General features: G+C 56.8%; 3 protein-coding genes across 5 annotated transcripts; 1 reads left to right on the top strand and 2 right to left on the bottom strand.

Annotated features, from left to right (window-relative positions):
• Positions 1 to 712: 712 nt before the first annotated feature.
• LOC100475765 (complement C4-A) lies at positions 713 to 14,748 on the bottom strand. Of its 2 annotated transcripts, XM_002929633.4 has the most exons (41): positions 14,597 to 14,747; positions 14,261 to 14,459; positions 13,850 to 14,051; positions 13,570 to 13,640; positions 13,398 to 13,483; positions 13,140 to 13,222; positions 12,863 to 12,959; positions 12,593 to 12,698; positions 12,361 to 12,493; positions 11,813 to 11,928; positions 11,532 to 11,708; positions 11,201 to 11,386; positions 10,882 to 11,067; positions 10,559 to 10,717; positions 10,164 to 10,290; positions 9,918 to 9,989; positions 9,445 to 9,642; positions 9,241 to 9,352; positions 9,079 to 9,149; positions 8,670 to 8,809; positions 8,344 to 8,553; positions 8,038 to 8,089; positions 7,848 to 7,937; positions 7,505 to 7,714; positions 7,258 to 7,333; positions 6,936 to 7,092; positions 6,718 to 6,834; positions 6,440 to 6,611; positions 5,988 to 6,220; positions 5,750 to 5,917; positions 5,319 to 5,378; positions 4,271 to 4,364; positions 4,007 to 4,193; positions 3,795 to 3,885; positions 3,578 to 3,652; positions 2,147 to 2,249; positions 1,898 to 1,987; positions 1,710 to 1,808; positions 1,523 to 1,606; positions 1,110 to 1,242; positions 713 to 970 (listed from the first exon to the last, which is right to left on the bottom strand). In XM_002929633.4, the coding sequence occupies exons 1-41, from the start codon at positions 14,659 to 14,661 to the stop codon at positions 829 to 831; spliced, it is 5,229 nt and encodes a 1,742-aa protein (XP_002929679.2). In that variant the 5' UTR covers positions 14,662 to 14,747; the 3' UTR covers positions 713 to 828. The 2 variants fall into 2 exon arrangements, 1 of the variants encoding a protein (XP_002929679.2); XR_004625436.1 differs by lacking the exons at positions 713 to 970; positions 2,147 to 2,249 and having other exon boundaries at positions 1,185 to 1,242; positions 14,597 to 14,748.
• An 806-nt stretch (positions 14,749 to 15,554) lies between these two features.
• STK19 (serine/threonine kinase 19) lies at positions 15,555 to 21,922 on the bottom strand. Its single transcript, XM_034661680.1, has 9 exons — positions 21,918 to 21,922; positions 21,615 to 21,760; positions 21,161 to 21,541; positions 20,930 to 21,066; positions 17,760 to 17,855; positions 17,344 to 17,483; positions 16,401 to 16,498; positions 16,146 to 16,293; positions 15,555 to 16,000 (listed from the first exon to the last, which is right to left on the bottom strand). The coding sequence occupies exons 1-9, from the start codon at positions 21,920 to 21,922 to the stop codon at positions 15,955 to 15,957; spliced, it is 1,197 nt and encodes a 398-aa protein (XP_034517571.1). The 3' UTR covers positions 15,555 to 15,954.
• On the top strand, positions 21,450 to 23,735 carry DXO (decapping exoribonuclease). 2 transcript variants are annotated; one of them, XM_011237668.3, is made up of 7 exons: positions 21,450 to 21,700; positions 22,052 to 22,298; positions 22,418 to 22,653; positions 22,741 to 22,960; positions 23,078 to 23,213; positions 23,350 to 23,444; positions 23,529 to 23,735. In XM_011237668.3, the coding sequence occupies exons 2-7, from the start codon at positions 22,084 to 22,086 to the stop codon at positions 23,677 to 23,679; spliced, it is 1,053 nt and encodes a 350-aa protein (XP_011235970.1). In that variant the 5' UTR covers positions 21,450 to 21,700; positions 22,052 to 22,083; the 3' UTR covers positions 23,680 to 23,735. The 2 variants fall into 2 exon arrangements, with proteins under 2 accessions (XP_011235970.1, XP_019665899.1); XM_019810340.2 differs by having other exon boundaries at positions 21,532 to 21,700; positions 21,908 to 22,276.
• Positions 23,736 to 23,792: the final 57 nt, after the last annotated feature.

Genomic DNA, 23,792 nt, shown 5'->3' with positions numbered 1-23,792 from the left:
GGGCGTGGCATGGAGTGAGAGCCCCACGGATTGCTGCTGCCCGACCAGATGGTAGGCTCCAGAACAGACTCCGCTCCCATCAACACAGACCTCAGCCAATTTCTCTAGCTGGATTTCCAGTCAGCCCTGAAGACGCAAGGGGGGAGAGCAAGGCAGGCAGGTGGGGAGGGTGGGCCCAGTAGAACAGCAGTCTCCTCGGTGTGTTCACACACACGCTGAAGTCATTGTGCAACTTTGGGAAAGTTCCCTAACCACTGGTAAGGAGCTCCAGTGTCATCGGTCTGCTTTCAAGAAACCAGATGTCAGCTACCAGCAGGAGACCCCGAACTTACAGCTGCACAAGGGCAGAGTGGGAAACGTGTGGCCAACAGCCTCGTCAGGCGCAAGGGCGGGGGTGTGGGCTGAACTCAAGCCGCGCCTGAGGCCACAGGGCCTGGCGACAGCGGGGCAGACGGCGGGGCCACAGAACGTGGCTCCCCCACAGAGCAAGGGAGGTCTCGCTGTGGCGTCAGAGGCTCAGGGTGCAGGCTGCTGGGTCACAGGTCCACTTGGGGTGCTTCTAAGATGGACTGAGCTCCCAGGGAATCATCTGGGAGTGACACCCCCAAGGGTCACCCAGGCTCTGGGAGCCTAAGAGTATGCAAACCCTGGTCTTGGAAGCTGGCGGGGGGGCATGGGGCGCTGCTCTCAATCCTGGAGACACACACGGATGCTCTGCTGCAAAGGCCTTTATTGAGTCCCTGGGCCTGCCCGGGGCGTGTCCAGGGGGCCGTGTCCGGGGACCCAGCGACCATCCAGGCATCACCTGGGGCAGCGGGAGGGCGGCTCTTACACCTGGCACCCCTGAGTGCCGTACTCCTGGAGGAAGTCGCTGAGCTGGGCGCAGGCTGCCCGATGGCGGGTGCTCTGGCACAGGCGTTCAGAGGGCATCTCCTCGACCCAGGTGTTCGAGTCCAGCAGGTACTGGGGGCTGTGGAGGCAAGAAGGCAGTCAGCAGGGGTGGGGGGGATGGGCGCCTGGTTTCTGGCGGGGCAGGATCTGCATGCTGGGGATCTGTTCTCTCATGAGATGGGAGAACAGCAAGAGACAGAGGGCCCCAGAGAACTCACTCTCCCTTGAGGTCAAAGGTAGCTCCATCCAGACCCATGATCAAATATTCTTTCCCAGGTTCTAGGCGAAGGCGGCAAGAGGCTCGAACCAGGAAGTTTCGGGTCTGATGGACTGTGGCCTTGGTGTCCTTGGCTGAGAGGATAAGGTGCACAGGAGTTGTCAGAGGCAAACAGAAAGTACAGGACCAGCGGGGGCCGGGGGCTGTGCCCGGAGCCTCTCATTTAGCCCTCACTGCTCCTAACGGGGACCTACAACTGCTTTTCGATTTATGGCCAAGCCCAGAGCTTCCAAGAGGCTGAGGGGCTTTGAGTTCAGCCTCGGAATGTTCGCTATCCTGGGCACCCGGGCCACAAACCCTGACCTCGGCTCCCTATATCCCCCAGCCCCACCGGCCCATCCGTTCCCTTCATACTGAAGTGCAGGACTTGGGTGATTCTGGTCTCAAAGAGGCGGAAGGCAGCTCTGCCATCTTCTCGGAGGACCTTCACCTGGAAGCCTATGAGGGCGTTTAAGAGAAGGGAGCACGGGTTTGTTCCCCCTGCAGTCACGAGGCATGGGCCCAAGCGCAGAGCCCGGGGGGCGGGCGCGGGCACACTGACCATACTGCACGCGGGGGTAGTAGCAGGCAAACTTCATCCTGTAGCCCTCCTCGTCCTGCAGTCCCCGCTCCAGGGCACGGCGCTGTCGAGGGCACTTCCCTGCCACGGGCGGGGGTGCAGATGAGCTGGGGTAGGCCCCTGCCTCACCGGCTTTCCGCCCCCGCCCCAGCCCCAGCCCTGGCTCTCACCCTCGGCACACTGGCAGACATCGGCAGAGCACAATGTGGACAAGAGTTTGCTCTTAGTGGGGGCCGCATAAAACACAGAACATGTGTGCTCTGGAAGAGAGAGGGCAGTTAGAGTGCATGCCCCCCCGACACTGTCTCCCCCACCCCAAGGAGCCACAGGACGTCCCTGCCACCCAGCACTGCCCCACTTCCTGATGCCCATGTGGGGACACCTGCTCCAAACCTGCCAAGCGCCCCCCAAGTGCTCACCGGGGTTGTAGTAATCATACAGGGCCGCGCTGGCTGGCTGCACGAGCCCCACGGCCACCTCCTGCACGGCCCCAAAGCCCACGCACTCCCGGGAGGTGGGGACCTGGCGCAGTGGGGAGAAGTCAGGGCGCACCCCCTGGGCCCTGCAGGCCACTGTGCTGAGTCTCCTTGACCTGTCTCTGGTCTTATCTTCAGTGTCTTTCGCATGCTAGTACCTTCCGGCCGCCGGAACTCTAAAAACTGCCCCCCAAGGTCTCTGCTGACGTCACTGCCAGACAGTGACCTCGTCCCAGTGCCCTGGGCAGAGTCTCACATCATGGACACGTTCTGCATGAAACTCTCTAAGCTCAGGGTTAGCTTCTGGCCATCCCTGGTTCTGACCCCGTCCAGCCTGACCATCCCTCTTCTTCCTTCCCAGAGGCGCAGTCCCTGGCCTGGCTCCTCTGGTCCTCTGTGCTTCCCTGCGGAGTCTCAACCGCTCCTTGGCTTTCACGAAACCCTTCCAGGCTGATGATTCCCAAATTAAACATTCAGCCTTATTCTTACAGTAGGATTATTGTGGGACATATAAGTTCTACAAATTCACTCGGCCTGCTCCCCGAAGCCCACCCACCCTCCTAATGGCCTTGCTTCGTCACGGATGCACCCAGGCCCCCTTTATGTGTCATAACATAACGGCAGGTGCTGTCACTTGCCCACCCACCCTGACCCTACAGCTCATGGCCTAGGCCCAGACCCCTCTCCTCATGCCCACACTGGTCCAGTGCAGCCCAGTAACCTGCCAGTTTCCTTCCAGAGCTGCGCTGCTTAAGTCAACCCCTCGCCCAAAATCTTCCTGGCTTCTCATCTTCCTCTGCCTGGCTTCTCAGTCAAATGGGGTCTGACCCCTCTGCAAGCACGGGGCACGGGGGCTTCCTCGACCCCCACACACCTGACTAAAGGTATTACAGTATTAACACATCTTTTTCACATTTTCTCTGAGATTACACCTAATGCTCAAAAAAGGTTTAAAGGCCCTCAGAGGGTTGATGATTCTTTGTTTTAGCCAAATAACAGCATGGAAAGACAAAAGCAAGTCATCTGTGACTGTCATCACTTTATAAGAGAAAACATACTTCAATATCAAAAACAAAAACAAAAAAAACAAGGAAGGTCAACAACGAACAACAAAGGCAACCCTTGAGTTGAGTAAATTCATTTATGAACGGCTCACACTCGAGTCCTTCCCTGCTGACTGGCACAAGCCCCCGAGCCACAGCCGGGGCTCAGCCCCCATTGCTTTCAGGCAGGGCAGCCTCCCTGGCCCGCCCCTAACTCTGCTCTGACACACTCTCGTCCTGTCTCCCTGCTCACGTCACAAGTTCTCTCTCAGGTCACCCATGCTCAGTAAACCCAGGGTCATCCTTCCCCATGTCCCCTCTCCCTGCTCACCGAGTCAAAGTACAGCAGGACGTGGGGCCCCTCAGTCTCAAAATGACTCACATAGCGGTCAGAGAGGGAGGCCAGCTGTGGGGAAAGACAGATGGTGACAGGGAGGTGGCCCCGGGCCCTGCACGAGACAGGGCTCAGTGGCTGGGACAGCTTTGGGGATGGAGCTGGGCTCCCAGCGGCACAAGGGGTCCCCCCCGCCCAGGGCAGCTGACCGCACCTTCTCCAGGTCGGCACGCAAGGCACTGAATCCACTCAGGAGGGTGATGTCGGCAATGGCCATGCCCGACAGCCCCGCCTGGCCGTTCCGCCTGCAGAGAGACATGTCCAGGGCCCGCATTCTCCGGGTGGCCGATGGCCAGCCCCGGCCTCTGCCCTGCCTCCGGCTCCGGACCGGCAGTGCCCCGTGTCAGGCACGGCCCACACACTCACCAGATGCACACGGTGTACTGCACTCTGGATTCCTGCTCGTCGGGCTCCCTGGGTGCCTCCCGCCTGCGGCGATTCCGCCGCCTCTCAAACAGCTCCAGGGGCGTCACGGTCTGGGAACCGGCACCCGGGTCGTCCTTGGCTGGAAGCTCCTCATACACATAGTCCTCGTAGTCCTCGTTGGCCTCCCCTGCACAGGGATGGTGGTGGGGCCGGGCTGCTGCACAGGCCCCCATGGCGCCCACGGCCTCCGGACCCCACACTCACTTGTGTATTCAACGTGGCCCGTGACGGTGACTTCAATTCGAAGACCCTCACAGGTCGTGTTCTTCAGGTCCAGGACGTTATAGGTACGAAGGATCTAGCTCAACAAGGGGTGAGAACAGAGGACGTTTGGGGCTCAGACCTTTCTCCAGGACCACACCTGGGCCATCCCCTGGGTTGAGGGATTCCAGGCCTTCGGCCCCCTCATCCCTCTTGACAAGCACATAAATGTGGATGGCCCAGGGACTGGGTTAGCTGGCGAGACGGGGGGCAGGGGCCTGCCTTCAGCGGCGAGCACTGTACATGGGGCACAGAAGAAGCTAGAATGGAAAGCTCAGGAGAGGCTTCTGGCGAAAGCTTGCAGAGAAGAATGAGTTTGTCACTTGGGAAGAAGGAGGGGACGGACATTCAAGGCAAGGAGATCTGTGTAGATGAGTGGATTTGTCTGGCCAGGGAGGTGGGCACATGCTCAACCGCGTAGGTGGAAGAGCTTGACTTCTCCAGGGCTAGTCTGACTAGTGTTTTCAGAAGGTTGATTCCACAGCAGTGTGCACAATAGATCAAGGGGTGAGATACGGGTTAGGGAGAAGTTCCAACACTGGCTTAGCAGAGTCTAGGAAACAAGTAACAGGGGCCCCAGGCAGCAGGGGAGCAGAGGAGGAGCTGCTGGGGCCATAAAGGAAGGCCTGGGGTGGGGACACTAAGGTGGCCTCCAGAGTGGCAGTTGGGCTCCTGTGGGGAAGGGGCCCTGTCAGTCAGATGAGGGGACCCAGGAGGAAGAAGGGGTTTGAGGTGCTGTGTGACACGTGGGGCCCGTGGCTCAGGAGAGAGGCCTGGGTTGAGGTGCTGGGTATGTACGCCATCAGCACTGGCGGGGGTTGGGGGGGAAGGAGAGGACAGGTGCCCAGAGAGAGCAGATACCAGAGTGAGGGGGAACGCCCACCCGGGGGTGTTTCCCTCCTTCCCCCCATAAGCTCCGCCTTCAGGCCTCCCGCTCCAGACCACGCCCGTCTGTGCTGGGTCCCAGGCATCCAGTGCTGCTGGCTCTCACCTTCAAGGTCCCTTTGCTGTTGCCTCCCACCTTCACATTAATCTTGCTGCCCAAGGAAAACTTGCAGGAACGGAGAAGGGAAAGGGATGTCAGAGAGGCACACAAGGGCCACCTCCTCCCTGAAAACAACCTCCCCCCGCCCCACCTCACACACTCCCGGAGCTGACACCACCACGTGTGCTATCTCACTTCAGCCCCCTAAAAACCCCGTTGGGCAGACTCTGCATATGTTAATTTTGAGATGAGAAAAATAAAACTCAGAGGTTAGGTGACTTTCTCCAGGTCACATGGCAAGTAGGTCTTCCCACAAGGACATCAGGACGAGATGCCTGCCGTGGGGATTCCACAAGGGTGGGGGGGCCAGGGACGGCTTCCGGCCTGGCCACAGGAGGCCCAGGGGGCATGGCAAGGCGGGCGAGGGGGTGGTTCACCTGCAGCTCCTCCTCCAGCCCCTGAATCTGGTGGTTGTTCAGAAGCAGTTCATGGGACTTGAACCCACTGCGGCCCACGGAGCTGAGAGTCACATTGAGCACCCTCTCTTCGGGGGTGTGGGAAGCAATCCAGTATGCAGACAGAGCGTCCAAGGCTATCACTGTGTCCTGGGGAGGTGAGCCACTCAGGCACTTGGTCTCGGGACCACCCACCCCCAAGCCCTGGGGAAGCCCCTACCTGGGTGCTGCGGAACCCCCCTTGGAAACTGCCCTGGTGGGTAAGCCAGGCTGCAGCATGGTCGGCCTCCTCTGACTTGCCCTCCCGAAGCAGCAGGTGAAGCAGGCCATAGGCTGTGGTTTCAATCCACACGGCCGGGGCCTGGGGCACTGGGTCTGATGGGCCTTGAGGAGCCAGGGTGGCTGGGACAGCATTGCTCTGAGAACCAGGGACTGAGCCCCAGTACAGGTTATCTGGAAGTGAAGGGAGACCCACAGGTGAATGGGAGGGGGGCCTAGTTGCCTGGCCCTGTGACGCTCCCCATGTTGGGCTCTCCTGCTTCTACCCCGATTATCCCTGCTTATGCTTTCATTCCTTCTTGAGGACTTCATTTGATTTCTCCCTTTGGGCACACTCAGGGGTCCCAGGTGCCCTGAGGGCCAGGCTCACTGCCAGGACCTCTTGGGTCTCACCCCCGGTCTTCTGGGCCATGGCCATGAGGTTGCGGTGGGCAACGTTCCGCAGGTCCTCAGAAGCCTTGGTGAGAGTCAGGGCATAGGCCGTGATGGCAGCTGCGTGGGCACCCAGGGTCCCAGCACTCGCTTTCTCCCCCAAGAAGGAGTTTGCTCTGATGATGGAGATTTCCTAGGAGAAAGTGGGGAGGAAGTTCAGAGAGCAGGATGCCTGGGTTCCTGGGGAGAAAGGGGGAAAGCTGGGGGCCAGGAAAGGGCAGACACCCGGGTACCCTTACCACTTTCTGCTTCAACTGCTCTGCATTGTCATCCTGGAAGATGGCCAGCCCATGCTGAAGGGCGATGACCACAAAGGCCGTGAGCGCCACAGTCTCATCATCTCCCACCAGGCCCCCCTAGTTGAAGGGGGTAGAAAAGAAGATGTCAACCAGGAGCAGGGAGGGGCAGGGAGAGCCCACCCACCTGGGCTCCTCTGTCCGGCCTCCCAGCCCCGAACCTGCATGGCCCTGTGTAAAACCGGGCTGGGGTCCTGGAATGAACCATCTGCCTGCTGCTGGGACAGCAGCCACATGGACGTCTCCTGCAGCTTTTCAGGTGAGCCGCCCACCTGCTCCTGGGCCAGACTCAGTACCTTCAGCACAAAGGCCGTGAGCCTGGCGGGGAGGGAGGGATGGCTGGGGACAGCGACCGGTCCCCATAGGGGACACATCCCCACTCACCCAGGCACCTGGTTATTCACCCTCCCACTGTACCTGGCTCTGCCCCCTCCCCCAGCCCTGGCCCCCCTCAGAGACCCAGAAGCACTCTCCCAACCTCACCAGGTGCTGCTGTCCCGCTCTAACCAAGCCCCGTAGGAACCATTTGTTTTCCGAAACTGCTGGATCCGCATGTAGCCTTGGGGACAAGAGGCAGCTGCTGAGGTGACACTCACTCTCCCACCATGTGTACCCAAAGCCACACTCCCACCATGCGCCCCCTTCCTTTTCCCTTCTAGCTAGCTGGGCTGCCCCTCTGCCTTGAACTGCCCGCTCCCAGCCCCACGCCCGCTTGCCCCTACGCCCAGACCTTTCTGGATCAGGTCCACAGCATGGTCCTTCGTCTCGGGGGGCAGCGTGCTCCACTGTTCCGTCTTGTCCAGGTAGCGGGAAGCAGCCAGTGTCGGAGCCAGTAAGATCATGGTTTGTTCCCCACAGCCCTGGGGAAGCCTCAGCAGGGAGGCCAGGCCTCCTGGTGACAAGACCCCCTTAGAGCCCAAAGTGTCCAATGGATCTGAGGCTACAGGGGAGACGGAGGGTTAAGAATCAGAGAGCAGGTCTGGGGACCCACGGAATCATGGGATCAAACTGGGGTCCATGGGTGCCACATGAATCCGAGGCCGCCCCTGGGCAGAGACAGAGGACACTCCCACCTGTAACCCTGACAGAGCTGCTGAAATCTCCATCTGGGATGATATTGGGGTCAGAGTTCCCAGGAATCTCCAAGGTCCGAGCTCGGTGGTCTGGGGGGATGGGGAAAGTTGGCCATCTGGTTGGCTGCCCACATCCCCCACCACCTACAACCCCATGAGGACACTGGTGGCTGGAGGAGGGGCTACTCACCCAGGGGATTGAGCTCATAGACAATCTCCTCTGTGTGGATGGCCCCTTCTTTCTGTCTCCGGGGAGCACAGCTATGAGAGGTCACACAGCACTACGGCCTCCCCTCCCAGCGCGTGTTCCCCAGGACTTGGAATTCGGGCATCAGGGACAGAGTGGGATCAAAATTGTAGAAGATGTAAACAGACCAAGGCATTGGTTTTGGGTGTTGGGCCTCCGACCTGGCTAGCAGAGAAGCTGTGAGGTGGCAGGGCCGGGGGGCATAAACCTGGGAGCCTGGGGGCCTGGATTCAGGGCTGCTCCATTCACCTGAATTTGTAGAACCTTAGACACTGCGTCCCCCACAGGGAAGTCTGAGGACCCTCGAGCCACCACCTTCAGGGACACAGCCGCCGCAGCCGTGGGCACCACAGAGAAGGCAACAGGCCGGGCAGAGCCTGCAGGCACCAGGACACTCTGGGCCAGCCCTCCACCTCCAGCCAGGCACAGCCCCTCCACTGGGGACACGTGGACGCTCACCTGGGTGCAGTAAGACAGGGATGGCCAGAGCCCCAGGCCGGTTGGGCCCCCCTGCCCTCCAGCTGCCCCAGCTCCCACCCACTCCCCTGTGCGCTCCGGCTTCCACAGGGCCTCACAGTCAGATTTTTATTCAGGTAGTTGTAGAGGACGGGCCGCAGCTCAAGCTGCTCAAAGCGGCGGACGGAGAGGGGCAAACGGAGGTGCAGGTGGAATTCATGGAACACTCGGATCCGGGCAGGCGTGGCCACACACAGGCCTGGTGGATGAGGGGTGGTGTGGCAGAGGGGGCAGAGACCAGAGGCCTGGGGGTGTCATGGCCACAGGGCCCCAGGAGGGAGGGGCGGAGATGACCCAGTTCTGCCCCCCACCTGCCGCCACTTCCTAGCCTCCCAGCCCCAGCACGTGCCAACACAGACTTCCCCAGGGCTCTGCCCCCAGTCCTGTACGAAGAGCAAAGGGCTGAGTGGGAAGCCTAGGTCGGGCGGGGCGGGGGCAAGGGACTGAGGTCCAGGCAGGCCATCTCACCTGTGCTTTTAGACAAGCTCACACCATGGATCTCCCATGTGGTCAGAGAGTCAGGGAGCATCTGGGACAATCTGTGGTGGGAAAGGCGAGAAGCCCCGTCACACCCTGGGCTGGCCCCAGACCCAGCCCAGAGCCAAGGCCAGGCCCACCACACCCCCTCACTGGAGGAAGCGGTCCACGTTCTCCACTCTCCAGAGCCAGCTCTCCGGGAAGAAGCTGCGCACAGGAATGTCATCTTCGTCGATCAGGTCCTCCTCCCGCAGGGCCTCCAGAGCTGGGGGACCACAGTGGGGGGGAATGAAGAGGGGAACCATTCTGCCCTTCCAGAGGCTCCTGCCTGTCCCCCAGCCCCACCCAGAGCCTCACCTCGGGCAAGGCCCACCTGGCCCCTGGAGCGGGACTTCTTGCGCAGGTCCTCAGCAAACTGGCAGCAGGACAGGAAGGGCCCCCGGCAGGCCGGCTGCCGCACCCGAGCCGCCCGCTGCTCGCAGGAGCGTATCATGGGCAGCCTCGTCAGCCCATCCTGGCAGCAGCGCCTGGCTTCTGGGGAAGCATACTGGCCCACTACAGGGCCAGGTGAGGGTACGCACAGGGAAACCCACAGAGACACATCTCATTTCCCACCCGGACCTCTAGATACACAAGGACTCACCCTGAGAGACCAGGAACTCGGGTGAGGCCAATGGAGAGAATCTCCATCCACCTTCAACCCCAGAACTTGGGTCTCTGGCCCCAAATACCATATACAGAATCACTCAGGAGCAGAGCAGCCAAGAGGCAGACCCCGTCGCCCTGACCCTTGGGCCAAGGGGAGAGCTGCATAGGCACCCACAACTCACACTTCTCGTGAATTGCCTTTTGGAAGTTCACGTTTCTCTTCTTCCGGGTTTTCTTCTTGGGACAGCTCAGACCTGATAGAAAGCAGCACTGCAGCCAAGCGCAAGGTGTATGGCCTTCCCCTCCCCTCCCTGTTCCCCTTCCCCTCCCGGCCCTTCCCACCAATCCTCTTCCCATCCTACACCCTCAGGCCCCTCCTCCTTCCTGATCTTCCCACCACCCAGCTCCCCTTCCTCCTCTGTTCTCACTTTTTCTGGCTGAGGTCAACAGGTCTCCATCAGAAAAGGCCAGACCAGCTGCCTCAAACACCTGAAGGGCATTGTCCCCACCTCCAGGACCACAGCCAAGGTCATAGCTGCTCATAACTTCCAAGACCTGGCAAGAAAAGGCCGGGATGTTGCGGGCAGGTTGAGGGCCAGATTGGCCGCTCAGCTCCAGGTGAGGAGGCAGGGTATGGGCAACCCTGAAGGAGACACACAGAGTGGGGAAATAGAGACCGCAGCGGCCTGGGCTTGAGGGAAGCCTGGGGGGAGTCTGCGGGGAGCCTGCGTGAGACCTTGGGGCTGGGTCCAGGGCTCAGGACAGCAGGACAATGAGCCCCAGAGCGGAGGGAGGGCTGGCGAGAACAGGGATCTAGACAAACCTTGCCCATGTTGAGGGGTCTGTGGGAACTCCCACCCACAGCATACAGAGCCGTGTCCACGGCTCCCAGCGCCACCATGGCTGGAGCGTCTGTCTGCAGGTGGAGCTTTACAAACTCCCCAGGACGATATTCCTTGGCACTGTCCACGTTCAGCTCCAGCTGGCAGGGGCGGGAGGAGGGGGGCAGTCAGAGTGGGGAGAGCTTCATTCAGCCCTATGCATCCCCAGTGTACCCCAAACCAAATCCATGCCCTGCTCGCACTGTCTTCTTTCTCTCTTGACCCCCTAATGCACAGACGCGCCACCTCTCCCGATGTTAATTACCTTGCCCTCACAGGCCCCTGGCTGGACGTCCACTCGCAGGGAGTTGGCCACTGGGACGCCCCCATGATAGTAGAAGGCCACAAGGTAGAAGGAGGGTACCAAGTGATGGTCCACAAACACGGAGACTGAGGTCAGGTCCGTCCTGGGCTCTCGAGTCACAGACACGATCTGGCCCCGGGATAGGATCTGGGGCAAGAGTGGTTTCCTCTTCACGCGCTCCCCCAATACTGAAACCCTTCCCTCCACCCCCAAGGGCTCTCTCCTGCCTGAGATCCTCCCTGCACCCTGCCCCCCCCCCGACAGCCCAGCTTCAGCGCACCATGTAGTAGTAATGAGAGAAGCTGCCCTCACTGACGCCCACAGCTCGCAGGTTCAGGATGAGAGTGTCCCCGACGCGAGGGGGTCGAGGATCCGGCCGCTCAATGGACAGAAACCTGGAGCCTCCTGAAGGTGGGGCTCTCACAGTGAGCCTGGCTATGGCTGGGTGAGGGGAGCCTGCAGACACCTGGAAAGAGGGGCAGGGCAGGGGTAGGGTCCGTGGCAAGGATCCCGGTCCCCAGCTTCTTCCCCCAGCCTGGTACAAGGATTCTCAGGAAGCTGGCCAGCCTTTCCTTCCTCCCCCTACCCTGTCCGACGAGTGGGAATCCTACCAAGAGCTGCACTTCTGAGATGGACTTCGGTGTAACGATGGGAACGACGACTTGGCCACTCCCATCTGTGTTTTGGTCGATGTCCTGGATTCTAGAAGTAGATCCAGAAGACAATGTAGCCGAGACTTTTACAGGAACACCAGAGGCTGGGAAGCCAGATATGTCTCGGACCAGGGCCTAGGTGAGCGGGGGAGGGACAGAAAAAGTAGACTGCTAAGTGAGGCCCCGTACCCTCCTGACAACACCCCACCCCCCACTCATCTTCCCCCTCCAGAAGAAACCTGCAGCAGAAAGGGGGCCCCAGGCACAAGGTGTCGCTTGGTGTTGCTAAGATCCAAGGAGAAGGGAGATGACACAAAACGCCAAGATGTGAGCTCTGCTTCCTCCATCTCTCCCCCTGCAAGAGATGGGGCAGAAAGAGGTGGAGGGCAGAGAGCCCCGGAGAGAGGAGTGGGAGAGCCAGGGAGCCTGCAGCTCAAGTGCTTCCGCCCCACGAGACACTAACTCCTCAGATGTGTCAAGGCACGGGCCATCTTGTATTCATCTCTGTGTGCTGAGACCAGCACGGGACCCAGTACACGGATGGTGGGTAACTCCCGTCTGCCGGATGGATGGAGGAGTGGGTGAAGAAAAAAAACTGAGACGGGGAAAGGAGTATCTTCTGAAACCACCCAGAAACACAGCTGGGGAGAGACAGTCTCCTGGGTCTTTCCTGGCTTTGGGTGCAAGGTGAGGGTAAGAGCAGGGAATGGTGTCGATGCTGGAGAACAGGGGGTCAGCTTGAGGTCAGAGACTGGGGGCTGGGGCTACAATCAGGGAAGCCTCTCACCTGGAGACTCAATGATGGCAGCTGCAACATAGAGGCGCAGCCCGGGGAGGTCAGCAATGCTAACATGAACCTTCTCCAGGGCACCCTGAACCTCAGCCTTTGAGAGGGAAATATGGCACTGGCCATCTACCAGCTGGGGGAAAAAGAAAACAGGGCCTGGGGTGAGATTTGTCTCTCTCCTCCCCTCCCCCACAGCCTCTCGCCTCCCCCACACCCCCAACCTCTTTCCTACCTTAGTCTGACTCTCCAGCCCCCGAAGGAAAGTCTTATCGCCATTCTCACCCAAGAGCCCAAAGCGCACATATGCCACCCCTTGCACTGGCTTCCCATAGACATACCTGCCACCACAGAGAGAGTGGGAAGAGGGTGGGTCTAGGAAATAAGGCCAATGTCTCCGGGTGCGGGTGGGGGCGGTGCTGAGGTGAGGGGAGGCAGGGCTTCACAGCTCCTTCAGACTGAATGGGGAACTCTGGGTGCCCCACGTGGGGGTTGGGAGAGTTACCTGGCCTGGACGTCTAATTGGATCTCATCAAGAAATCCAGGCACTGTCAGGATGTAGGGCTTTCCAGGAACAATCTTCACCTCAAAGTTGGGAAGGACTGAACCAGGGTGAAGGGGTGGCGGGTCAGACTAGTGAAAGGACCCTTCAAAGACTTCCCTCCCCTCGGGTGCTGTGGCACCCATACCTCCCTGCCCCTGCCCTGCCCCCACCGCCTCCCCTTCTGTCTGTATCTCCTTTAGGAAAGGAGATGCTCGTCCTGCATGTCTCCAGCTCTCACCATATTTCTTCACCTCAAACTGGGTGCTGCTGTTAGAGTCTCGGGCATCTGAGAACCGGGCTGAGATCCTCCAAGTCCCTGGCCTACAAATGGGGGAAGGACTCAGCCTGATGGTACAAGAGGCCCACGGAGAGCCAGAGGACTGACTGGGGGAAAACCAGAACTGTGAGGGGGGCTCAAGGTCTGACTGTGTGCTGGAGGCACAGACCCAATGGAGATGGGCACGGGAGGGGCCGTCACCAGGTCGGGGGAGCTCACTCTGCGATATCAGGAATCAGGAAGTCATCCTGGAAGATGGAGGAAGTGTACACTTCCCTCTTCCGCACACGGAGGCCACGAGAGTTCTGCAGTGGGAGTATAAGTGGTCACAGGTGGGAGGTCAGATCAGCAGCCCTGCTGACCAAGAAGGTCAGAGAGGTCAGGGACTCACCTCTACTGTGACTGTAAGGGTGTCAGTGGATGGGCGCATCTTTTGATCCAGAGCAAAGATCCGGTACCGAACTGGGAGAGGAGGGCAAGAGGTGAGCAGGAATCCATTTGCAAACGGTGGGCCTCAGCCCCCACTGCTTCCAGGGAGCCCGGGGGAGGACAACAAATATTTGCCAAACAGCCTCCCTGTGTGGCACATTCGGGCTGTCTCACTTACGAGGTGGCAAACACGCCTTGAGCAGGCTGGGAGCCAAAGGTAGAGGCCCTGGGGCCCAACTCACCCCGCTGGCCAGGGTTATAAATGGGCTGGTCGGTCTGCAGAAAGAGGTGCCCCCGGCGAGAGGAGAAAAGCAGGTTGAGGCCCTGAATGTCTGTCTTTCTGGACAGAGAGTTCTTCAGCCATGGTGACTGGGCCACCAGCTGGACCTCGGGGCCACTGAGGAGGCGGTAGAGGCCACAGGTCTCTGCATCTTTCGGGGAGATCTGTCAGGAGAGGGAGAGGGAACAGGTCAGAGATAGAGCAGAAGGAAAAAGCCAAAGATGGAGATAGAAACAGGAAAGGTGACACTGTGGGGAGTGGGGGGAGAAGAGAAGAGAAGGGAAGCCATTGAGATGACAAAACACTTACAGGAAGACAGGGGAGCAGGGTGAGAGGCGCTAAGAAGCAGTAGAAGGGCGTGGAAGCTAGTTACCTGGAGGCTAAGGAGTATGAAGTCTTTCTGTGAGCTGAGGGAAAAGTCCGCCTTTGGGGAGCAGAAGGCATTCGAGTTGGATGGGTTTCTCAGGAACACTGATCCTGTCACTACCTGTCCCCGGGGAACATCCTTGAGCTGCACCCCCACTGAGAGGGGGACCCCCAGGTGAACCACGGAAGGCGAAAACAGGAGCAACCTAGGGAGAACAGGAAGGGGTCCGCATTCAGTGCCACCCGGGCCCCTCCATCCCTCACTCCTCTGTCAGGTCCCCCATGTCTGCCCTCCCATCACCAGCCCCATCCCACTCAAGCACTAGAGGCCTTCCTCCAGGACCTGGGCTTCTGCAGGGATAAGGCGAAGAAGCTGGACACCCAGATTAGCCCCCAGAGGAGCCTCATGGCTGGAGGACCCAAGCGGGGTCAGACTCGTCCGGCCGCCTGCTCCTCTCTGGTCAACCCAGGGCTTGGCGCAGATTTGACTCTGGACCTTGCTCCTCCCCTGGCCCAGTTCAGCCGGGAAACCATGTGACAGGCAAGAAACGCAACTGGCCCCAGGCCCGGTATTTAGCAGGGGCAGGGGGAGGGGGAACAACACCCCAGATACCTGGGTCTCCGAGGGAATCTGAGGAAATCATGGCCCAGAGTTATGTCCTGTGATTCCCTGTTAACTCCTCTCATCCCAGTGCCCTGGGCAGCCCCTCTACGGGGTACATCTGGGTATATATGTATATACATAGATACATCCTCCAGTATGCGTGGGCATAGGAGTCCAATGTGGTGCCGTACATGGTTGGAGACACATAGCTCCTTTGTAAAAATCTTTTTTTTTTTTTAAAGATTTTATTTATTTATTCAACAGAAATAGAGACAGCCAGCGAGAGAGGGAACACAAGCAGGGGGAGTGGGAGAGGAAGAAGCAGGCTCATAGCAGAAGAGCCTGATGTGGGGCTCGATCCCATAACGCCGGGATCACGCCCTGAGCCGAAGGCAGACGCTTAACCGCTGTGCCACCCAGGCGCCCCCTTTGTAAAAATCTTAACAAGGTACAAGACACTTATCTCTAACTACAACCCACACAAAACCTGAACGACACCAGACCTTTGCTTTGCGGTGGCCCTAACAAATTCTGTGGTTTAGGCGATCAGGCATACCTTATCATCTCTCAGAGAGAACTGACCTCAGTGTCCTTTTATCTCTCTGAACAATGAGGCAAAGCTCTGGCTCAAATTTGGCTTTAACTCTACCCCCAAACGAAGCGCCCAAATACACATCACATGAAACAAGACATCCAGGAAATTGCACAGGCAGAAGTACTTTATTCGGCAGTTTTACCTCAACATGTAGGACAGAGAACTCTGCCCTCCCTCACCAGCCTCCCCAGAAATCCCGTCTTCCTATCCCAAGAGAGTGACAGCAGTACTTTGTTACAAGAAAGGCCACAGCCATGGCCTTGGCATGGCTCCTGGCTCCACTTCCATGGAAGGGCAGAGAAGCATTGCCCAAACCCCACCACTGGGTCAGAGCCCAGGTAAACAGCAGCAGTCACGTCTGACCCTTTGTGCAGATGCAAGGCCAATCCTTATCCAGGCTCCCACGCCTTCCCAAGGTGACCCTGCCTCGGCCACCACTGGGCAGTACTCCTGGGCCCCTCTCACCCCACTCTGGGGAGGTATGCAATGACAAGCAGAATCCTCACGTCTCTGGCAGGCGGAGGAGAGTTCCAGAAGTGGTGGAGACACTATGCAAAAGAAAGACAAGGCTTGAGCCAGATACCTAGGCCAAAAGTCTGGGGAAAACTCAGAGCTTGGCCTGGGATATTCCAGAGGGAATCCAATCTTGGGTCACTGCTCGGTCATCTGCCAGAGGCTGGGGGTGAGACTCACCAGTCCACCAGCTGGGCCCCAATGAGGTCATGCACGTGGTAGGTGAGGCCAAGTCGCACTGCGGCAGGCGCCCGCCGGCCCAAGAGCTCTGATAGGAGTAGCTCCCGGTACTTGGCCTTCCGGACCATGCCAAGGACAGCCTGGCGCCCTGGAGAAGTGGCACAGGAGAGGGGAAAGGTGAATAAGGCTTGGGCCCCGAGGAGCTACCCAAAGGTGTTCTTGAGAGGGTGAGGACTTGAGCTGTGGACAGAATACCTTTAACAAAATATTTGATGAATCTCCCAGCTCCAGGCACAGCCAGCCACCAACTCCCAGCATCTCGGACGGTAAGGACTCCAGCATTCACTAGCTGCCTAAGGAGGGTGGGAAGCCAGGAGAGAGGAGGCTTGGGCTCTGAGAACCCCTCCCTGCCCACTGATGGTTGGACACCGTCTCCCCAAAACTGGGCAACCATGTAAAGGGACTAAGTAACAGAAGCCCACCCTGGAGTGGTTCTCTGCTCATACCCTGCTTTTCAGTGCCCTGGCCCTTGCTTCTATTCCTCTACCTGGATGGCCCCCCACCCCCATGCTTTCTTTTCCTGTTACTATTACTTGTTCAACTAAAGCAGCTTCTCCTCCTGGAAGCCCTCCTTGACTACATGCCCTGACACAGCCTCAGCCCAACCCCAGGGGAAACTCAAGGTCTTTCTTCTGTGCTCCTGCCACTGCCTACGCATACCTCACCATGGCTCCTCCCATGTCTTACTAAAAAGTTTGTAAAATGCTTTCACGTATACTTTGGGTTACAAAGTAGGGAGCCTGAGCCACAAAAGGGCCCCTGAAATGGAGTTTTTATTTCGCCCTTGTCCAGTCACTGCTTTTTAATGTGAAGGCTTTAGGGGTATCCAAGCTCCTACCATTCTCTATTCTCATGGTCTCAGCAGGGTTCACAACAGGCATTTATGGTGCCTGCAAGGCCTCTAAATCCATTGGATTAGCCACCCAGGTCTCTTGAATTCTAGGCTAAGGCTCTTTCCAAGGCTTCAGATAAAACAGGCCTCCTCTCTTGGGGGGGGAGTACAAATTTAGGTCATTTTCCTAAAAAGAAAAGTCCATCTTTTTGGCAGGTGCACCAGAAGGAGGACAAGGCTCGATGGGACTGGAAGGAGGCAGGGAGGTATCAGTTGCCTGAGTTCTGTTGTTCCCCCAAGTCTCACGTGATCTCTGGGTCCCTGAAGCCGAAGGTCTGTGTCATTTGGTCTTGCTGGAAGCTAAGGTCCCCACAAGCTGGAAGTACCGAAGCCAGAAACTTCTGCACTGCCCTAGCATATGGTCGGCCATCGCAGGCCTTGAGGACCTGGAAACAGAGATGACAGATATATCTGGCCCCACTCTCACCCTCCACTGACCATCTCCAGAACAATATTTCTCTTCCTGTTTTCCCTTTTGCTCATGTCCTTCTACGTCTCATACTTTCCTCCTTTTCTTCTCCTTTATATTACTGCTTATCAGAGCCCTGTGTCCTCTCTGTGACACATAGAGTGGGAGAATTGTCTCTTTTCCTTTTTATTTCCATTCTCCAATTTCCCTGCTTGCCCCCCACACCCCATGACACACACACAGTTGCACGCACCCTGGTCCTGTAGTCCTCAGTGAAGATAATTCCATGGGCGTCCAAGTCAAAGCCTAGCTGGATGATTCTGATCTCCCCCTGCTCTTGAAGCTCCTTCTATCTCCAGAGAGACGGGAGTAAAAAGAAGGGTATCAGGGTAAGATACTCTGGCATACTCTGGGCACTTTTGGGCAGGGAGATTTTATTGCCAATATTGGGAATTTTTCTCTAAGCAAAGGAAAAACTGTGGGGAGAGAATCAAGTGGATTACTAAATAGTCTTTTCAAATTAGTTACCCACCTTCCCACCCACCCACCTCATCAGTTGCCTATCAAGCAATCGACATTGCCAGACACTAAGATAAAATAGTGATTAAGACATAGGCCCCACCTTCAAGGAATTAACAGTTAAGACTTTGGGTAAGGGAAGGTGGGAAGGCAGGGAAGATACTTGAAGAGATAATAGCAAATCCATAATCACAAAAGTGTATTAATCCACCTCTCATAAATTCATAGGACAAGAATAAGTGAGGAAATAACTTCCATTAACTTTAGTTACTAAGAAACTACTAACTGAAAAATACATATTTTCTTCAAATACATAGAATATTTGGCAAAACTGACCACATAGCACAAAACAAGTCTCAATAAACTTCGAATGACTGAAATCATACTGTGTATGTTCTCTGACCACAATACATTTGTGTCAGAAATCAATAACAAATAGATAATATGAAAACACATAAAATTAAGACATACATTTCTAATCAACCCTTGGTCAAAGAAAAAAGATCACAAAAGGAGTCAGAACATATTTTAATCTGAATGATAACTAAAATATATGCCAAAGCTATATATATCTGCACATGCTTAAGATAAACTACAACTTGACACAAATGTATTAGAAATGAAGAGAGGATGCAATTAATGGGAAAAAATGTAAAATAAACCCAACAGTAGAGGGTAAACACTAATAAAACAGAAAACGTGTACAAGAGAGCAAAGACTATTAAAATTGATAGGCCACTGGTGAGACTGACCAAGAAAATGAGGGGGGTGTGAGGACAGACAACAAAAAGTACAGATAATCAATGTAAAGAATGAAAAAAGGGTCATCGTTACACATCCGCTAAGACAATAAAATGAGACTACAAACTTTATGCCAATGAATTTGAAAATTGAGATGATAAATTAACAATTGCCTAGAAACACACAATTTTTTTCACTAGAAAATGAGACATACTCACAAAATAGAAATCTATGAAAGTAAATGAACTATTGCTACATGAAACTGAGAATTTCAAAAATACCTAGTGAAACAAGATATAAATACAGTACATACATACCTGCAGTATGAGTTTGTTTATATCAAGGTTAAAAATGGATAAAACTAAGCTATGTTGTTTATAGATAAACACATAAGTGATATAAAGAAAACCGAGGGAACAATTATCATACCAGTCAGGATCATAGTTACCACCAACGGACGTAAATCCTTTCAACTGGAGAGTGATATATGTGGCTATAGTTGGCCTTGGGTGGTGGTTAAATGCAAATCTGCTCTATGATCATTCTTTAAATTGTGTATGTGTTTGTATTTTCCTTTGTGCAATTTTTAAAGCTTTTTAAAAATTGAGGCTAACATCCCTAAATTAAAAAAAAAACAACAAATACTCTATAAGGAGTGGTTCCACCTAACTCACTTCCTCATGAAAGTGAAGCTAGTCTCCATCTTCCTTTTCTTCCCTCTTTTCAACCTGACAGGTTGCCATTAATCTTCCCCCTGCTAAATCCAATGGACAGATTTTAGGTATTATTTTACGTAATCCCTTTACCAACCACTGCCTTAAATCACAGGTTCTGACACTGCCAACTCTTCTACCTCCTTGAAAATCGATTTCCTTTCTCAATAGACCTCTTCCTGGGTTCCTCCTAACTCTGGCAATTCCTTCTCAACCTCTTCCAGAGGCTCCTCTTCCTCTGCTTTCCCCTTACATCAATGGATCCCAAATTTTAAGCAACATTAAGAATCACTTGAGACAGTAATTCAAAATGTAGATCCCCAGTTCCTACCTCAAGAGAGCTGCACTATTAGCCTTAGGGGAGAACCAGGAGCCTTTATTTTTGAATAAGCAGCCCAGGTAATTCTGATACGGGGAGAACTCAGGACATACTTTGAGAAACACTACCTTAAACGTGGGTATCTCTCACGTTGTAGACTTGGCCCTTTCACTCTAAACTTGAGGTCCTTAACGCTGGACCTCAGAGGACCTATGAAACAACCTCCCTCCCCTGACAAAAAATGCACATACACCTAGTATGTATGTGGCATGTATGCATTTTTCTGAAAAGAAAGAGCCATAGCTTTCATTATCTTTTAAAGTTTGTAAGAAGGTTAAAAATTACTCCTCTACTCACTCTTCCTACCCAATCTCACCCACATCCAGACTGAACCAGTGCTCATACCTCAATGACTTCAAATCTAGTATCACTGGCCCAGAATCCTCTCCAGTCCCTCATATCCAACTGTCCACTGCACACTTGCCTTTGGATGCTCAAGAACCTCCAACTCGTACAAAATCAAGCATTTCATCCGCCTCAACAACTCAGTGCCCTCCTACTCTATTTACTCCATCATCCAGAAAATCTGGGTCATCCCAGACTCCTCCCTCTTCCCCACTCTCCACATCCCTCACCTTTGCCCATCCTCGCCCTCCCTACGCACTCCCCTCATTTAGGCCTTCACCAGTTCTCCGCTGTCTTCCTAACTGATCTCCCCGTCTCATCTCACTCCCTCCCATCCACGCAACACAGCGTTCCCTCTCCTGGTTAACGCTCTCTTCCCGCTCATCGCCTTCGGTGTTAAGGCAGAAACAACACTGACGCACGAGGCCTGCCGCGATCTGACGTCTGCCTGCATTCCCAGCGCAGTAAAGCTCCAACTATGCCCGATGCCTCCGTTTTCCCAAAAGAGTCGCTCTTCCACCTCCAGGATGTGGCAAGCTCTCCACTGCCGGAGGGTCTTTTAACAGGGTCTGTGGCATTTTCCTTGGCCCAGCAGGGCCCGGCCCAGAGAGACCGAACGCCCGCCCGAGCGCCGGCGGACCCACTGGGCGTCAGAGTGATGGGGCCCCTCGGGAGCGCCCGCGAGGCCGGGAAGCGGCTTCCGTCCGTCGCTCCGACGCCGCTCACCAGCTGCCGGTCGGCCGCCGTCCGGTCGGGCACGAGGCTGTACACCTGGCTCCTCAGCGCGATGGGCGGTAGCGCGTCCTCGAAGAGGCCTCGCGGGAACAGCTGCACCAGCTCGGCGACGGCCGCGCGCGCCGACCCTGGGCGGAGAGACCGGGTCACTGAGGCGGAAAGGGGGCGGGGGGCGCCGTTCTCCCACCGCACGCCGCCTCGCCCCGGGGCCGCCGCGCTTACCGAACTCGCCCCTCAGAGGCCCTGCCTCTGCCCGCCCTCGTTCCCGCCGCTTCTTCAGCCCAAAGGCGTCCGGGACCAGGCGCTGCCTCTTCCGGCTCATCTCCCGGGATCTCAGGCTGCCGAGAAAGAGGTCGGCGTTGAGGGAAGGAGACACCAAGACGGCGTCTTCCGGCGCAGAGCAGTGACGCCGGGCTCCCGGGAGGCCGGTCCGCCCGGTGGCAGAAAGATGACGTGGGACCAAAGAGGCGTCAACTTGCCCTTTCCGTCGGGCCAGGAGCCCTGCCGCCGCACCCCTGCCGGGATCGACTTCCTCCGCGGGCACTTGGGGTCGGGAACGCGTGGGCGGCGGGGTGGAGCTCGACTTTCCCGGGTGAAGCGTCCCTCACCCCGCGCCGCGGAGGGGTCTGGCCGCCCCGGTTGCTGGCTGATTGCGTCTTGGAAGGCGGAAAACCACCTGCGCTTGCCACCCCGACTTCTGGACGCACCTGCCGTGACGCCTTAGCTCCGCGGAGGTGGAGGTCGAGGTTGGCGGGCTTTGAGGTAATCAGATCCTTGCTCTGAGCGGGGACAGCCTTCCTCAGCTCACTGCGTTTGGAGCATCTGGAGGCTGGAGTATAGGTCAGGGGAAAAAGTGGGACGTGCACCTGGCCTTGGTTCTGTTTCAGGGCCAGAGCCTGACCGTCCTGACCCAGAGTCCCCCTTTTCCAAAAGGCCTCCTTTTTGAAAGGATAACTTTCCAACCCCCAGTTCTCAGGACCTCATGGATCGCAGAGAGAACAAAAGAAGAGCGGAGAGGGTAGACGGAGCTGAGCGTCGGAACAAACTCCCCAGCCCAGCATCCTCGCTGCCCACAGACCCTGCCCTCTACTCTGGGCCCTTTCCTTTCTATAGGCGCCCTTCTGAGCTGGGCTGCTTCTCCCTGGATGCACAACGCCAGTACCACGGAGATGCTCAAGCCTTGCGCTACTACAGCCCGCCCCCTACCAATGACCAAGGCCCCAACTTTGACCTCAGAGACGGATACCCTGATCGATACCAGCCCAGGGATGAGGAGGTCCAAGAGCGGCTGGACCACCTGCTGCGCTGGCTCCTGGACCACCGAGGCAAGCTGGAGGGGTGAGCAAAGTGTAGCACACAGGTAGATCTAGAGATCTGCATCTGCCCTCTAAAGTTCGGAGACCCAAAGCTGGAGCGAGTTCAGCCTTTAGAAGGAACCTAGGCTCTTCTTTGCTAATGCTTCTAACTCCTCCCCTTCAGGGGTCCAGGCTGGCTGGCAGGGGCCATAGTGACATGGCGGGGGCACCTGACAAAATTGCTGACGACACCGTATGAGCAGCAGGAGGGCTGGCAGCTGGCGGCCTCCCGCTTCCAGGGGACACTATACCTGAGTGAGGTAGAGACACCAGCAGCTCGGGCCCAGAGGCTTGCCCGGCCACCCCTCCTCCGGGAGCTTATGTACATGGGGTACAAGTTTGAGCAGTACATGTGTGCAGGTGAGAGGTGCCTTGCCCTGTAGCCTCCTCCCCCTTCCCCGGAGATCGAAAGCCCCCACCTTTGTTGCCACTTCTCTCCTTGTGCAGACAAACCTGGAAGCTCCCCGGACCCCTCTGGGGAGGTTAACACCAATGTGGCCTTCTGCTCTGTGCTACGCAGCCGCCTGGGAAGCCACCGTCTGCTCTTCTCAGGGGAGGTAGACTGCACAGACCCCCGGGCTGCATCCACACAGCCCCCCGCCTGCTATGTGGAGCTCAAGACCTCCAAGGAGATGCACAGGCCTGGCCACTGGAGGAGCTTCTACAGGTTCAGGATGGGGCTGGGTAGGGTGAGCGCCTAGAACACACAGCTGGAAAAGGCACCTGGGGGAGGAAGCTGGAGGGTGGAGGAAGGGTCCTACTGACCCCTTGCCTTTCCTGACAGACATAAGCTCCTAAAATGGTGGGCTCAGTCATTCCTTTTGGGGGTCCCAAACGTCGTTGCTGGCTTCCGTAACCCAGAGGGTTTCGTCTGTTCCCTCAAGACCTTTCCTACCATGGAGATGTTCGAGTATGTCAGGGTAAGGCAGCAGTGTCACAGCTCCCACCTGCATCCCCACGCCAGGACCACAGGTCCAGGGTTCAAGGCTGCAGCCCGCCTTCCCCCCACCTGCACCCTCACTGCCTGTCTTCTGCCTCTTCCTCGGCCCCCTCCAGAATGACCGCGATGGCTGGAACCCCTCCGTGTGCATGAACTTCTGTGCCGCCTTCCTTAGCTTTGCCCAGAACACAGTTGTCCAGGATGACCCCAGGTGAGGCATTCAGCTCTGCCCCTGCCCTCTGGGTCCCCAGAGCGCTCCTCCAGCCCTCAACCTGTGACTCCATGTGCCCCGTAGGCTTGTCCATCTCTTCTCCTGGGAGCCTGGCAGCCCAGTCACAGTGTCTAAACATCGAGACGCACCCTATGCCTTCCTGCCCATGTGGTACGTGGAAGCCGTGACCCGGGACCTCCCATTAGCCCCCAAGACGCCTTCCCCCAAAGACTGAGACTTCGAAGGGGCTGGTCCTGTCTCCATGTGCACAGATAAAAACATTTGTAGGTGGTGGTTCTGTGTCTGTTGCCTGAGTCATCCCTGCCCAACACCGCAAATACACACAGG

The sequence above is a fragment of the Ailuropoda melanoleuca genome, chromosome 5 (assembly GCF_002007445.2).
Source record: "Ailuropoda melanoleuca isolate Jingjing chromosome 5, ASM200744v2, whole genome shotgun sequence".
NCBI classification, from domain to species: Eukaryota; Metazoa; Chordata; class Mammalia; order Carnivora; family Ursidae; genus Ailuropoda; species Ailuropoda melanoleuca.
This window is presented reverse-complemented; position numbering and strand designations above follow the sequence as displayed.